Source organism: Lipotes vexillifer, unplaced genomic scaffold, assembly GCF_000442215.2.
Source record: "Lipotes vexillifer unplaced genomic scaffold, Lipotes_vexillifer_v1.1 scaffold779, whole genome shotgun sequence".
Classification (NCBI taxonomy): Eukaryota; Metazoa; Chordata; class Mammalia; order Artiodactyla; family Lipotidae; genus Lipotes; species Lipotes vexillifer.
Window position 1 is genome coordinate 1,298,923 of NW_006788448.1, and position 15,113 is coordinate 1,314,035.

At 37.0% G+C, this 15,113-nt stretch overlaps 1 protein-coding gene across 2 annotated transcripts in view; it reads left to right on the top strand.

The window, feature by feature from the left end:
• Positions 1-10,314, top strand: part of CERT1 (ceramide transporter 1) — a 129,390-nt gene extending 119,076 nt beyond the window's left edge. The window contains exons 16-19 of one of the 2 annotated variants that reach the window (XM_007461604.1): positions 1,639-1,767; positions 2,315-2,444; positions 3,662-3,798; positions 7,252-10,314. In XM_007461604.1, coding sequence (XP_007461666.1) covers positions 1,639-1,767; positions 2,315-2,444; positions 3,662-3,789 — 387 coding nt within the window. In that variant the 3' untranslated portion in view covers positions 3,790-3,798; positions 7,252-10,314. The remainder of the gene's footprint in view (positions 1-1,638; positions 1,768-2,314; positions 2,445-3,661; positions 3,799-7,251) is intronic. The other variant, XM_007461605.1, reaches the window with a different exon arrangement.
• The last annotated feature ends 4,799 nt before the right edge of the window (positions 10,315-15,113 follow it).

Below are 15,113 nucleotides of genomic sequence, written 5' to 3' on the forward strand. Positions count from 1 at the left end.
CTTTGCTCTGAACAGTTGAAACAGAGGTTTAATATACTTAAAAGTGGGGCTTCCCTGGTGGCACAGTGGTTGAGAATCTGCCTGCTAATGCAGGGGACACGGGTTTGAGCCCTGGTCTGGGAGGATCCCACATACCGCGGAGCAACTAGGCCCGTGAGCCACAACTACTGAGCCTGCGCGTCTGGAGCCTGTGCTCCACAACAAGAGAGGCTGCAATAGTGAGAGGCCCGCGCACCGCGATGAAGAGTGGCCCCCGCTTGCCACAACTAGAGGAAGCCCTCGCACAGAAACGAAGACCCAACACTGCAAAAATAAATAAATTACTAAACTCCTACCCCTGACATCTTCTTTTTTAAAAAAAAAAAGTGGACTAATGGGCCTTCCCTGGTGGCACAATGGTTAAGAATCCGCCTGCCAATATAGGGGACACGGGTTTGAGCCCTGGTCTGGGAAGATCCCACATGCTGCAGAGCAGCTAAGCCCATGCGCCACAACTACTGAGCCTGCGCTCGAGAGCCTGCATGCCACAACTACTGAAGCCTGTGTGCCTAGAGCCCGTGCTCTGCAACAAGAGAAGCCACAACGAGAAGCCTGATCACTGCTACAAAGAGTAGCCCCTGCTCACCGCAACTAGAGAAAGCCCACGCACAGCAACGAAGACCCAACACAGCCAAAAATGAAAACTATAAAAAAAAAAGTGGACTAATGGCTGTGGGAGGGGCTAATGCGGAGTGATTGCTTAATGGGTACAGAGTTTCTGTTGGGAGTGATGATACATTTAGAACTAGATAGTGGTGGTATTTACATAACATTGTGAATATAGTTAAGGCCACTGAATTGTACACTTAAAAATTATTTATGTCGGGCTTCCCTGGTGGCGCAGTGGTTGAGAGTCCGCCTGCCGATGCAGGGGACATGGGTTCGCGCCCCGGTCTGGGAAGATCCCACATGCCGCAGAGTGGCTGGGCCCGTGAGCCATGGCCGCTGAGCCTGCGCATCCGGAGCCTGTGCTCCGCAACGGAAGAGGCCACAACAGTGAGAGGCCCGCGTACCGAAAAAAAAAAAAATTATTTATATCATTTTATGTTACATATATATTACCAAATTTCAAAAGAAGGAAAAATAGGGTCTTCCCTGGTGGTCCAGTTGTTAAGACTCCTCACTCCCAATGCAGGGAGGCTGGGGTTGGATCCCTGGTTGGGGAACTAGATCCCACATGCCTGCGTGCCACAACTAAGACCCGGAGCAGCCAAATAAATAAATAAACATTTGAAAAAGAAAAAAAAAAAGAAATAGCAGAACATTATTCCTTTGGTGTGTTCTTCAAAGCCTTTAACTCAGTGTTCATAATCAATCCTTTTGTGGGTGCTTTCCATTTAAAATTTGACAGATGTTACCTTAAAGGCATTTATTAGTTTTACACTTGTTTCTTTGTTAGTTCCATATTATATATGAATAAAAAGTAGTTCAAATTTTGGGGACTTCCCTGGCGGTCCAGTGGTTTAAGACTCCGAGCTTCCGCTGCAGGGGGTGCGGGTTCAATTCCTGGTCAGGGAACTAAGATCCTGCATGCCACGTGGTGTGGCCAAAAAAAAAAAAGTAGTTCAAATTTTCAAAAGATTTGTACTTCTTCCACAGAGAGTGTGGCCTGCTTCTCAGCGGGATGTATTATATCTTTCTGCCATTCGAAAGATACCAGCCTTGACTGAAAATGACCCGGAAACTTGGATAGTTTGTAATTTTTCTGTGGATCACAGCAGTGCTCCTGTAAGTACATTGTATAAATGTGTATAATTGTACAATACAAAGCTAAATATACAACACAGGGCAAAGGTGATAAACACATACCACACATACAGAGATAATTGATTTGAAAATGCTTCTTAAATTTTTGTTTATTAAAGTTGGCTTCTTGGAAGAGTATAGCCACTGTGTTATCTGAGGACAACAGTCATGGCCATGAGCATCCCAGCAGGGTTGTTTTCCTTTCCTCCTGAGGTTAGATGAGACAGCTGAATGGGTAGTATAGGTAGGCTGCTTCTCACAGTTGTCTCTCAAGCCATGATCAACTACTGGCAAAACCTCTGTGGTTTCTACTTCGGTTTAGCTCCTTTTACTACTTAAGAGGGGGGAAAACCATTCCTGGTGTCGTATCAGCTTGGCATGTATCCTTTATTAGTGCTTATGAGATTTTGTGGGAGATGTAGATGAGTTATGGTTTTGGTTAATCTAATGTAGAATTAGACCAGAAGAGGTTACAAAATACTGGGTATCTTCTACACTGGTGTTTTGTTTTTACTTTTTGTTTTGGCAGCTAAACAATCGATGTGTCCGTGCCAAAATAAATATTGCTATGATTTGTCAAACCTTGGTAAGCCCGCCAGAGGGAAACCAGGAGATTAGCAGGGACAACATTCTGTGCAAGATTACATATGTAGCTAATGGTATGTATTTTGGTTTTGTTTTTGCTACTTGGGAATATGGATGTTTTTATCGTGATCTACATGATAACTGACAGTTTGGACAAATACCATTTACAAATGTCTTTTTAGTTTTTATCCTTTAGATTTAGTAATTTTTAATTTGGAGAGATGTATATCAAAATTATCGGGAATCTTTCAGAATATACATGTCTGAATAACTGCTGTATCAGAATTTCTGAAGCTGGGGCTGGATAGGTAAATTTTTAAACTTCATCTTTAGATCACTATTACATATTATTGGTTTTAAGAACTGTTTTATTAGATATTTGCCTAATAGAATATGTGTAATTAGGAAAATAAGCAACAGTGAGAAAGAAAATTAATACTTTTTTCCCCCAAATTTTCAAAGACCATTTAGTGATTTAGAAAAATGTTTACAAAATAATGTTAAGTGGGGTGAGGAAAAGCATATAAAATACATTTCAATAATTTTTAAAAGAAGAAAAGAATATATATATGAAAAGTTAGAAAGAAATACAACAAAATGTTAATATTGAATTGTTGCTTGGTTGTTGAATTACTGGAAATAGTTTTCTTCTTTTTCACTTTATAATTTTGGTTTTTTGTGTTGTGTTTTTGTTTTTAATTGAAATAATAGTTGATATAAAATATTATGTTAGTTTCAGGTGAACAGTTCTTTTTCTTGTTGTCAGGCTTTTTAGTTTTCTGAATCTTTGCTCCCTGCTTCTTTTGTGGTTGCTAGTGACTTATTTCACATCGGCCTACTGCTGGACAGCCCTGTTTATCACTTGTTATGGTTCCTTGCTACACCTATTTCCTACCTGCAGTAGTTACTGGAGTCCCTCTAATCAAACCTTCAAACCTTCTTTATATCACAGCTAGTATGTTTAAAGAGACAACTATGCCTGAGCAAGTTACTATTTGATTATAGTAGAGTTCATTGAATAAATCTGCCTTAAGTAACCTAAAGTGTTGCTATACTAATATATACTTATAATTTAGGGAACCAAGAACATTTTAAAACAGTAATAAATGCTTTCTTATTCGTTATCTGTTCTCATCTGGTGGTTAGTACAGTACTAAGTACTGAGTGGTCAAGACTTTTAAGAGATGCTTTTTCAATGTGAGGAATTTTTTTAAAACAAAGGAACAAAATGAGTGCTTTATACGTATTTGGAGAATTATCTTAACAGTTTTCATTTTCCTTTGTCTCACAGTAAACCCTGGAGGATGGGCACCAGCCTCAGTGTTAAGGGCAGTGGCAAAGCGAGAGTATCCAAAGTTTCTAAAACGTTTTACTTCTTACGTACAAGAAAAAACTGCAGGAAAACCTATTTTGTTCTAGTATTAACAGGTACTGGAAAATATATGTTATTCTTTTTTTTAAACTTTATAGACTAATATGGCTCTGCAGACATTACAAGTTAGTTTTTGAAAGTAGTTCCTTTCACATGATGTTTCCAGATGTGAAGAGTTGTTTTATAGCCTTTAAAACTTAATTTTTCATTATTTTTTCTGTTTATGTTAGATAATGTCTGCTTAATTGAAGGAAATTTTAATATTATAGAACTATAAAATTTCAGAAGTACAAATCCCCTATGTTTCTCCCTTCCCAGAAATTAGTGTTACGTTTGTTGTGTATTCTTCCAGACTTGTACATGTGTATTGACATATATCTAAAAATTTTTTTTTCAAAGCATTATCTTGCAGCTTGCTTTTTCTACTTAATATATGTTGACTGTTAGTCCATATAAAGATATGAGACATACAAAACCATCTCATTCTTTTAACATCTGTTGTATAAATGTTGCAGAATTTATTAACCACTGTCCCATGTTAATGTCTGGTTGGTTCCATATTTCTACTGTCAAATAATGCTGCACTGTCTTTGTGCAAGGAGCTGAACTCTTTAATTTTTCTTAAATGAGTGACATGTTAACATGGTTCAGAAGTCAAAAGTATGAAAAGATACACAGTAAAATTCATCCCCCATCCCCTGCTCACCCATTCTGCACCACCACACTTGCCCACACACACACACGCACACAAATGTATAGCTGCTGTGAGTAGGTTCTTGTGTCTTTCCAGAGATGTTTCACTTCACCTGAATAAGCAAATACAAGTGTATTCCTCCCACACATACACTTATTGTTATTGAAAAAAATTGCATACTCTACTCAGCGTTCTGCATCTTGCTTCTGCATATGCTTTATCTTGAAGGTCTTTGCATATTGGTGCAGAGCTGCTTTATTCTTTGTTTATGGCTATGTAGAATCCCATTTGTATGGATGTACACAATTTATCTAACCAATTCTCCATTTATAGATGTTAAAGTTGTTTCTAATTTTTGCTAGAGCACACAGTATTGCAGTCATATCCATATGTCATTTTGTATGTGGGTAAATTACTAGATGTGACACTGCTGGCACTTCTGGGGGGCTTGTGCATCTGTAATTTAGATATTGGCCTCTGTAGAGGTCGTATTAATTTACCATCTCTCCAGCCATAACATGTTGGAGTGCCTGTTTCTCTGACCCTCTCACACAATGTATGAAATAAAACTTTCTGATTTTTTTCCAACTTGATAGGTGAAAAATACTCTCCCAGTGTAGTTTAAACTGTAGTCCTCTTGGGAGTTCCCTGGTGGCCTAGTGGTTAGGATTCCAGAATCCCTGGTTGGGGAACTGAGATTCCACAAGCCACGTGGCATGGCCAAAAAAATAACTGTCATAGTCCTCTTGTTACAAATGAACTTGAGCATCTTTTCATCCATTTGAGAACCATTTGTATAATTCAATTTCTGTGAAACTCTCTGAGTGTTAACATTTAAATTTGTAATAGATATTACCAAAGTATAATTCACAAGCAGTAAGTATTTATGACCGTCTTCTCATGCTCACCTACATTGACTGTTAAATCATTTGCTGAGAAATTTATATTCTTGAGTCAATTTCTTTAGATAAAAATAATATAGTTAATAACCATATACAGTTGATGCATGAGCGTTGTGGGGGTCAGGAGCGCTGGCCCCCTGCACAGATGAAAATCGAGTATGACTTACAGTCCGCCCTCCATGTCCTAGGTGCCTCTGCATCGAGGATTCAACCAACCCCAGATCGTGTAGTACTGAAAAGAATTTGCATGTAGTTGGATGTGCGCAGTTCAAAGCCATGTTGTTCAAGGGTCAACTGTAGTGACTATACTTTTAATTAAGTCTGGTTTCTGATAATGTTTATAGTGTCCTATTTCTTTAAAAAACAAAAACTCAAAGCCTAAATTTATTTTCAGACACTAACACAAGGGTTAGTGCATTGATGTCCCAGACATGTAGCTTTTCCCAGGAAAACAGGTTACATGAAAATGTTAAACAGGTTCTAGTCTTCTCTGAATGGTTAGTGTTTGGGACAAAGCCTGACCTTTGAGGGATTCTCTTAAAGCATAAATGCACTGCCAAAATGCACTGTTTTTAGGATATCTTGTACTTCAGAATTGTTGTGGCTCGATCTGGACACATAGCTTCTTATTGATTCTGTCACTGCACTGTATTTATCAAATACACTGAAAACGTGATGCCACATGATGGCAGCAGGCTTGTCACCTTACTTAGCTGGGTGTCTCTCCCCACAGCCTTAAGATTTCTAGAGTTGCTGTGTGCTCGAACCAAGACCAAGCTTGCAGCTGTATCTGTTTTCCCTCTTCACCTTTACCTTCAGCCTTGCAGAGAAGGGTAGAAAATATAACTGGGTATTAAGCAAAAGAAATCAGAATGCAGTTATATAATAAAACATGCTCTCAACTATGTTTGAGAAGAATAATTTTGAAAATATTTGCAAAATACATGCTAACATGTCCACAGCAACTGCCTCTAAACTGTTGGATTTGGGGCATTGTTTTATTGACTGACTGTGTGTGTGCTCACGAGTGTACACATTCTTCTTTTGTGGACCTAGAGGGAAGGGCTCGAAATCCTTGGAAAAGAATTCATATTAGGGGAAGGAGATGGTACCATTGTTTGTGGATGTGTGTGTGTGTGTGTGTGTGTAAAGATAGAGCTGGAAAGACTCACTGGCCAAAACTTATCTCTGGCCTTTGAGTCCAGATTGAGCTTCTTTCTGGCAGAGAACCAAATTTTCATTTACCTAAAATAAATCTTCATTTACCTAAAATAATAATTGTTTCATAATAATTTTGGAAGATGTATGTATGAAGTGGATCCTAGCATTGAAACCTTAGGAAAGCTAACATTCTTAATTTTCGTGATGGAGAAATAGTAACTTTCAATAGTGTGTATCATCTTTAGAGAAATTCCATAAAGAGTTAATGAGGCCCAAAGATATTTAAAACTTAGTCAAAACTGTTAAACTCATTTGACACAGTATTTCTTAAGATAAGGCAGACCTCTTTCCCATAGCCTAAATAAATTTTTTAAATTCTTGATAAATAATACTGTATAGCATAGTTTTTATTGAACACTAAGAAGAAGGAAATTCCAGTTTATGGGGTACGGATCCAGAAACGTCTACTTGATTCCCTCTTTGCTTCTTGTAGCACATTTGCCCTTTTTAATTTTTTCTAACTTTCAGAACATTTCTTATACCTTCTGTTCCTTTCTGATGATAAATTTCAAATATGTAAAGTTAATAATTTTATATTTTTAAAGGTGAAAAATCCTTAAAATATAAACTTCGATAAAGATTCTGTGTATTACATGAGTTCAGAAGGTAGGAGGAGTCTGTTCTGTTAGTCCTGCAGCTGTTAGTAAATAATACAGTGCTGAATGTTTTACTTGTCATTTTCTTTCCTACAGTGACTGAAACAAGGCTGTGTGACATTCCATGTTGGAGGAAAAAAATTAAAAAACAAAATTGAATGCTCTAAGCTGGAACATAGGATCTATAGCCTTGTCTATGGCCCAACACCTTGGCCTTGTGTACAAAAATGAAGAAATACTGCAATAGCAAAGCTGAACATCTTAACACTAGCTGTCTTCTGCTAGATCTCCTCGCTCAGCATATAACTATAAATACATGTAAAATTACATGTATATGGCTATATTTTTATTTGCTTGCTCCTAGAAGAGAAAAAATAATCAACTTTGAATCACAACTAGGAATCGATGCTTTAATTTTTGGAAACTTTTTCAGAATTTTTAATTTACTATGGTTTGGCCTAAGATCCTCAGTTGTACCAGGCTTTGTGCACAGGAGAAAAGCACAAAAGTTGGACGCACATGGGGCATGTGCTTTTTGTGCACCAAATTTCTGGATGGGGTTCTTTTTTTAGGCCTACAGTCAAATCTGTGTCCAGAATTTTTTGACATTTTTGCTTTGTATAATCATAGAATTCATTGCTGCTGGTTTCTATAATAATTCATGTTGTCATGTAAAGTGTCTCTTAATAACTGAGGGCTGTCAATAACCTGTGATTTCGCCTTTTCTATAGTCTTACTCCCATGAAGAACTTTGGTTCTGATGGAGAAAGAGTGAAAAGCTTTATTTTTTTCTCCAGATATCTTTATATTTCTATTGTATTTTTAGTTGTGTACTGTGTGCTACAGATTTTTTTCAATTTGTTACAAACACAATTTGGTAATTTCTAAATTGGTTCTGCCTGCCTCCAAACAGAAACATCTGTACAACGTTATAGGCATAAACTACTTTCTGGTAAAACGGTCAGAATAAAATGAGCTCATCTTTTCCTGAAATTGGTGAGAGGATATACGGTATTACATGTTCCAGCAAATCTCACTGTTTGAGTTTGGCATTTGATTCTATATTTCTAGTATTCAGTAACACGTGTTTGTTCTTCTAATTTGGGTCAGTTTAAAAGATACGTTGCAAGATATGCATAGAAAATGTGGGCACCGCTCCTGTTTGCCTCTTGATCAGAAGCTTCAACAGGGCAGTAAAGAAGACCATGTGATTCAAACTGAAATTCTTTCTTTAGTTGCTGTAAGAAGTTAAACGTAAAATACCTTTTTTAGTTTTGGACCCCTTTGAAAAACCCTGAAACGTGGAGCAGAGGCAGGGAATGGTACTCATTGAAGTAGAAATGACTGCCCACTCAGAATCTTCACTGTGTTTATACACAAATGTGCTTACGTAAATCAGAGGCATTTTGTAGATGCTTTGCTGACTTGTTCATCTCTGTAGAAACACAGAAACCAGACCCATTTTGTAAAGCAGGAAATCATGTCACGTGGAACATGTCCTGTATATATTTCCTACATGGTAATGGAGTCTTAATGATAAATGCAAGGTGATAATTTAATGATGGGATTAGTCTGATCACTTAATATACACAATCCTGGAAGTGAATTACTTGCATCAGATAAAGTGGTATTTATTAGTCTGTACAGAGAGGAAAATACATATAAAACATATGCTTACATTACATGCACGCAGATTTCATGCTCCATAAATCTTTTCTATTTTTTAATTTACCTTTCTCTAAATGATGTGCATGGAATATGCCTTATTACAGAAAAATACTATTCATAATTTGACTACAAGGAAAAAGTGCCTATATGGTGGTAATGCTAGTTAAGGCAAATAAGACAAATTATCTTATCAGTTTACTACATCACCAGTTAACATTTTATATTGTGATGTTGAAAAAAGAAAAGTTTATACCTCAAATGTGTATTTTATTTTACAATCAGTTGTGGGATTGGGGTTGGGAGTATGGGAGGGTTGGGGAGGGAAGGTTTATTCACCATAGCCACTGATGGGAATCTTCAAAAACAATTCTATATGCCCACTATAAATGTTTCTCTGCCATTTCTGGTACTATCATGACTAAATTGGATAGCTTTATTTTACAAAGGTATGGAAAGTTTACAGAGCAGTGTCTAAACCTACATTAGTTGCATTTGCACTAAATGTTAATGATATACTTTTGCAGTTCTGTAAATTATTATAGGAAAAATATTTGTATTAAAAAAAAGAAGAAAAGTAAAGGATACATTTTACCTTCAGGTAATTGCACTGGTACTTCACCAGGGTTAATCCTGCCCAACAGATTTAGAAATGAGTTGGGGAATATGAAAGGAGTTTAAAAGAGATCAAAATTGGGAGAGGTACTAGCCCTTTAGACAGCATTCAGACCCTCTAGAATTATTTCCATAAGGCTAATTCCTACATATTGAATATACATGATGTTTTCTCATCCACAGTTATTTCCTACTTCTCTTCCCCGAGCAAAAAAAAAATTATCATTTTACTCTCTTTTCTACTCAGTTACTCTTTTGTACTGTGATAGAAACATGAAAAATATTGGTGATGAGGGGTTTTGTCCCTGAGTGCCCACTGTACAGTTCAAGAGAGCACAGTATTTCACTTGTAATTCAGGGCTCCTGATTTTGAGGTGGAGGGTGTCATAGCTCTTGATTTGGGTTCGCCACAAGGGTAGCCAGACCAAGGAAGAGGATGACTGGGAGGGATGTAGGAATACAAAAGAAGGAAAAGGAGGAATGGGGTTCCCATTTGTTCAGTTTCATCAACTAATTTGTACTCCTATACAACATCAGTGTCAATTGCTATTGAGAAAATTTTAGTTGGGCTGAGCTGGTTCTCTTGTGAAATTGTGCTGATTATCTTTAAGCTTATCAGTTGTTTGTCCAGTTAAACACTTTCACCACTATTTGATCCAAGTTGTACAGATGGTGTATTTGGATTATTGTCATTGTTCATCTACAAACTCAAAACATAATCATTTTAAAGTACCTTGGGAGTGTGTAGAGTGTATTCTAAATAGCTTTATGATCCTGGTGATGTTTTTAAAAAATAATAAAGTTGGATCTTCCATGTTACAATCACAAAATTAAAACCAGTATTTAAAAGTGGAAAAGTATTAAAATATTATGGACAAAATTGCTTGCTTGATTGTTTTTCTTAACCCCCAGGTACTGCCCTACATAATTCTCTGAGTAGTTAAGAGCTTGAAATACTCCAGTTCAATGTTCTTCAAACTGTATGTTGTAACCTGGTTGGGCATCAAGAAAACTACTGAGTTGCAACCTAAAAAAATTTTAAGAAAGTAGAACAGAGTGGAATAGATCAAATACATAGGATGTAATAAAGGTAAATATTTTGTGAACCTTTTTACATATATATGTATGTATGTATATGCATGTATTGTATATACACAGAGACGTGTGTACGTGTGTGTGTGTGTGTAGTAGGTTACAGTTTTAAATGATTTTTTTTTTTTTTTTTTTACTATGGACCCTGGTCCAAAAGTTGTTTTCAGTTGCTAGAGAGTGAAGCCATATGCAGCTGGGTGTTTCTAAAACCCAGCCAGTCATACACACATGAAAGTTAGCTATATGCATTTAACCATAAAAAAATCATCGCTCATTTATTTAAATAATATGGCCAGCTCCACTTGTTACACTCAGGGAATTTACGCCCTAGAACCACGATGAGATGGGAAGTGTGGATTTGCAGTTCACTCGGTCGTTGGTTTCCCCCATATTGAAAGGCACTGGGCATACTTCTCTCCTGGTGTTCAAAGAGAAATACCATCCAAACAATATGACCTCACATACAAGCCAACTACTTAATCTCAGGGGATGCTGGAGAGAAAATCTGGCTGTTGTGTTGGGTTTATTGACAGAGAAATAGTATTGTCACCCTCATGGCACACTTTTTAAGAAGTTTTTCAAGAACAATTTTAACTTACTGCAGCTTTTGCCTTAGGCTTGGCTTTGGAATATAACCTGTAAATATGGTGTAGTTCTTTTTTTTCTTTATTTTTTAAACAGCAGGTCCTTATTATCTATTCTATACATATTAGTGTATACATGTCAATACCCACCTCCCAATTCAGCCCACCATCACCACCACCCCCACCCCCCGCTTTCCCCCCTTGGTGTCCATACGTTTGTTCTCTACATCTGTGTGTCTATTTCTGCCCTGCAAACCAGTTCATCTGTACCATTTTTCTAGATTCCACATATATGCATTAATATATGATATTTGTTTTTCTGACTTGCTTCACTCTGCATGACAGTCTCTGGGTCCATCCACATCTCTACAAATGACCCAATTTCATCCCATTTTATGGCTGATATTCCATTGTGTGTGTGTACACACACACATACACACACACACCACATCTTTATCCATTCATCTTTCGATGGGCATTTAGGTTGCTTCCATGACCTGGCGATTGTAAATAGTGCTGCAGTGAACATTGGGGTGCATGTGTCCTTTTGAATTGGTTTTCTTAGGGTATATGCTCAGTAGTGGGATTGCTGGGTCATATGGTAATTCTATTTTTAGTTTTCTAAGGAACCCCCATACCGTTCTCCATAGTGGCTGTATCAGTTTACATTCCCACCAACAGTGCAAGAGGGTTCCCTTTTCTCCACACCCTCTCCAACATGTGTTGTTTGTAGGTTTTCTGATGATGCCCATTTTAACCAGTGTGAGGTGATGCCTCATTGTAGTTTTGATTTGCATTTCTCTAATGATTAGTGATGTTGAGCATCCTTTCATATGTTTGTTGCAAATCTGTATATCTTTTTTGGAGAAATGTCTAGGCCTTTTGCCCATTTTTGGGTTGGGTTGTTTCTTTTTTTGATATTCAGCTACATGAGCAGCTTGTATATTTTGGAAATTAATCCTTTGTCAGTTGCTTCATTTGCAAATATTTTCTCCCATTCTGAAGGTTGTCATTTCGTCTTGTTTATCGTTTCCTTTCCTGTGCAAAAGCTTTGAAGTTTCATTAGCTCCCATTTGTTGATTTTTGTTTTTATTTACATTTCTCTAGGAGGTGGGTCAAAAAAGATCTTGCTGTGATATATGTCAAAGAGTGTTCTTCCTATATTTTCCTCTAAGAGTTTTATGGTGTCTGGGCTTACATTTAGGTCTTTAATCCATTTTGAGTTTATTTTTGTGTATGGTGTTAGGAAGTGTTCTAATTTCATTCTTTTACATGTAGCTGTCCAGTTTTCCCAGCACCACTTATTGAAGAGACTGTCTTTTCTCCATTGTATATCCTTGCTTCCTTTGTCATAGATTAGTTGACCATAGATGCTTGGGTTTATCTCTGGGCTTTCTATCCATTTCCATTGCTCTACATTTCTGTTTTTGTGCCAGTACCATACTGTCTTGATTACGGTAGCTTTGTAGTAAAGTCTGAATTCAGGGAGTCTGATTCCTCCAGCTCCATTTTTTTCCCTCAAGATTGCTTTGGCTATTCGGGATCTTTTGTGTCTCCATACAAATTTTAAGATTTTTTGTTCTAGTTCCGTAAAAAATGCCATTGGTAATTTGATGGGGATTGCATTGAATCTGTAGATTGCTTTGGGTAGTATAGTCATTTTCACAATGTTGATTCTTCCAATCCAAGAACATGGTATTTCTCTCCATCTGTTTGTGTCATCTTAGATTTCTTTCATCAGTGTCTTTATAGGTTTCTGAGTACAGGTCTTTTACCTCCTTAGGTTTATTCCTAGGTATTTTATTCTTTTTGTTGCAATAGAGAATGGGATTGTTTCCTTAATTTCTCTTTCTGATCTTTCATTGTTAGTGTATAGGAATTCAAAAGATTTCCGTGCATTAATTTTGTATCCTGCAACTTTACCAAATTCATTGATTAGCTCTAGTAGTTTTCTGCTGGCATCTTTAGGATTCTCTATGTATAGTATCATGTCATCTGCAAACAGTGACCGTTTTACTTCTTCTTTTCCAATTTGTATTCCTTTTATTTCTTTTTCTCCTCTGATTGCCATGGCTAGGACTTCCAAACCTCTGTTGAGTAAGAGTGGCGAGACTGTACATCCTTTTCTTATTCCCGATGTTAGAGGAAATGCTTTCAGTTTTTCACCATTGAGAGTGATGTTTGCTGTGGGTTTGTCATATATGGCCTTTATTATGATGAGGTGGGTTCCCTCTGTGCCCACTTTCTGGAGAGGTTTTGTCCTAAATGGGTGTTGAAGTTTGTCAAAACCTTTTCCTACCTCTCCTGAGCTAATCATATGGTTTTTATTCAATTTGTTAGTATGGTGTATCACATTGATTGATTTGCATATATTGAAGAATCCTTGCATCCCTGGATAAATCCCATTTGATCGTGGTGTATGATCCTTTTAATGTGTTGTTGGATTCTGTTTGCCAGTATTTTGTTGAGGATTTTTGCATCTATATTCATCAGTGATAATTGGTCTGTAATTTTCCTTTTTTGTAGTATCTTTGTCTGGTTTTGGTAGCAGGGTGATGGTGGCCTCGTAGAATGAGTTTGGGAGTGTTCCTTCCTCTGTACTTTTTTGGAAGAGTTTGAGAAGGATGGATGTTAGCTCTTCTCTATGTTTGATAGAATTCACCTGTGAAGCCATCTGGTCCTGGACTTTTGCTTGTTGCAAGATTTTTCATCACAGTTTCAATTTCATTACTTGTGATTGGTTTGCTCACAGTTTCTGTTTCTTCCTGGTTCAGTCTTGGAAGGTTATACCTTTCTAAGAATTTGTCCATTTCTTCCAGGTTGTCCACTTTATTGGCATAGAGTTGCTTGTAGTAGTCTCAAGATGCTTTGTATTTCTGCGGTGTCTGTTGTCACTTCTCCTTTTTCATTTCTAATTTTACTGATTTGAGTCCTCTCCCTCTTTTTCTTGATGAGTCCGGCTAATGGTTTATCAATTTTGTTTATCTTCTCAAAGAACCAGCTTTTAGTTTTATTGATCTTTGCTATTGTTTCCTTTGTTCATTTATTCATTTATTCTTTGTTCATTTATTTCTGCTCTGATCTTTATGATTTCTTTCCTTCTGCTAACTTTGGGTTTTGTTTGTTCTTCTTTCTCTAGTTGCTTTAGGTGTAAGCTTAGGTTGTTTATTTGAGATTTTTCTTGTTTCTTGAGGTGGGATTGTATTGCTATAAACTTCCCTCTTAGAACTGCTTTTGCTGAATCCCATAGGTTTTGGATCGTCGTGTTTTCATTGTCATTTGTCTCTAGGTATTTTTTGATTTCCTCTTCGATTTCTTCAGTGATCTCTTGGTTATTTTGTAACGTATTGTTTAGCCTCCATGTGTTTATGCTTTTTACGTTTTCTTCCCTGTAATTGATTTCTAATCTCATAGTGTGGTTGGGAAAGATGCTTGATATGATTTCAATTTTCTTAAATTTACCAAGGCTTGATTTGTGACCCAAGCTGTGATCTATCCTGGAGAATGTTCTGTGTGCACTTGAGAAGAAAGTGTGATCTGCTCTTCTTGGATGGAATTTCCTATAAATATCCATTAAGTCTATCTGGTCTGTCATGTCATTTAAAGCTTGTGTTTCCTTATTTTGTATCTGGATGATCTGTCCATCGGTGTAAGTGAGGTGTTAAAATCCCCCACTATTATTGTGTCACTGTCGATTTCCTCTTTTATAGCTGTTAGCATTTGCCTTATGTATTGAGGTGTTCCTATGTTGGGTGCATAAACATTTATAATTCTTATATCTTCTTCTTGGACTGATCTCTTGATCATAATATAGTGTCCTTTCTTGTCTCTTGTAACATTCTTTATTTTAAAGCCTATTTTATCTGCTATGAGTATTGCTACTCCAGCTTTCTTTTGATTTCCATTTGCATGGAATATCTTTTTCCATCCCCTCACTTTCAGACTGTATGTGTCCCTAGGTCTGAAGTGGGTCTCTTGTAGACAGCATATATACAGGTCTTC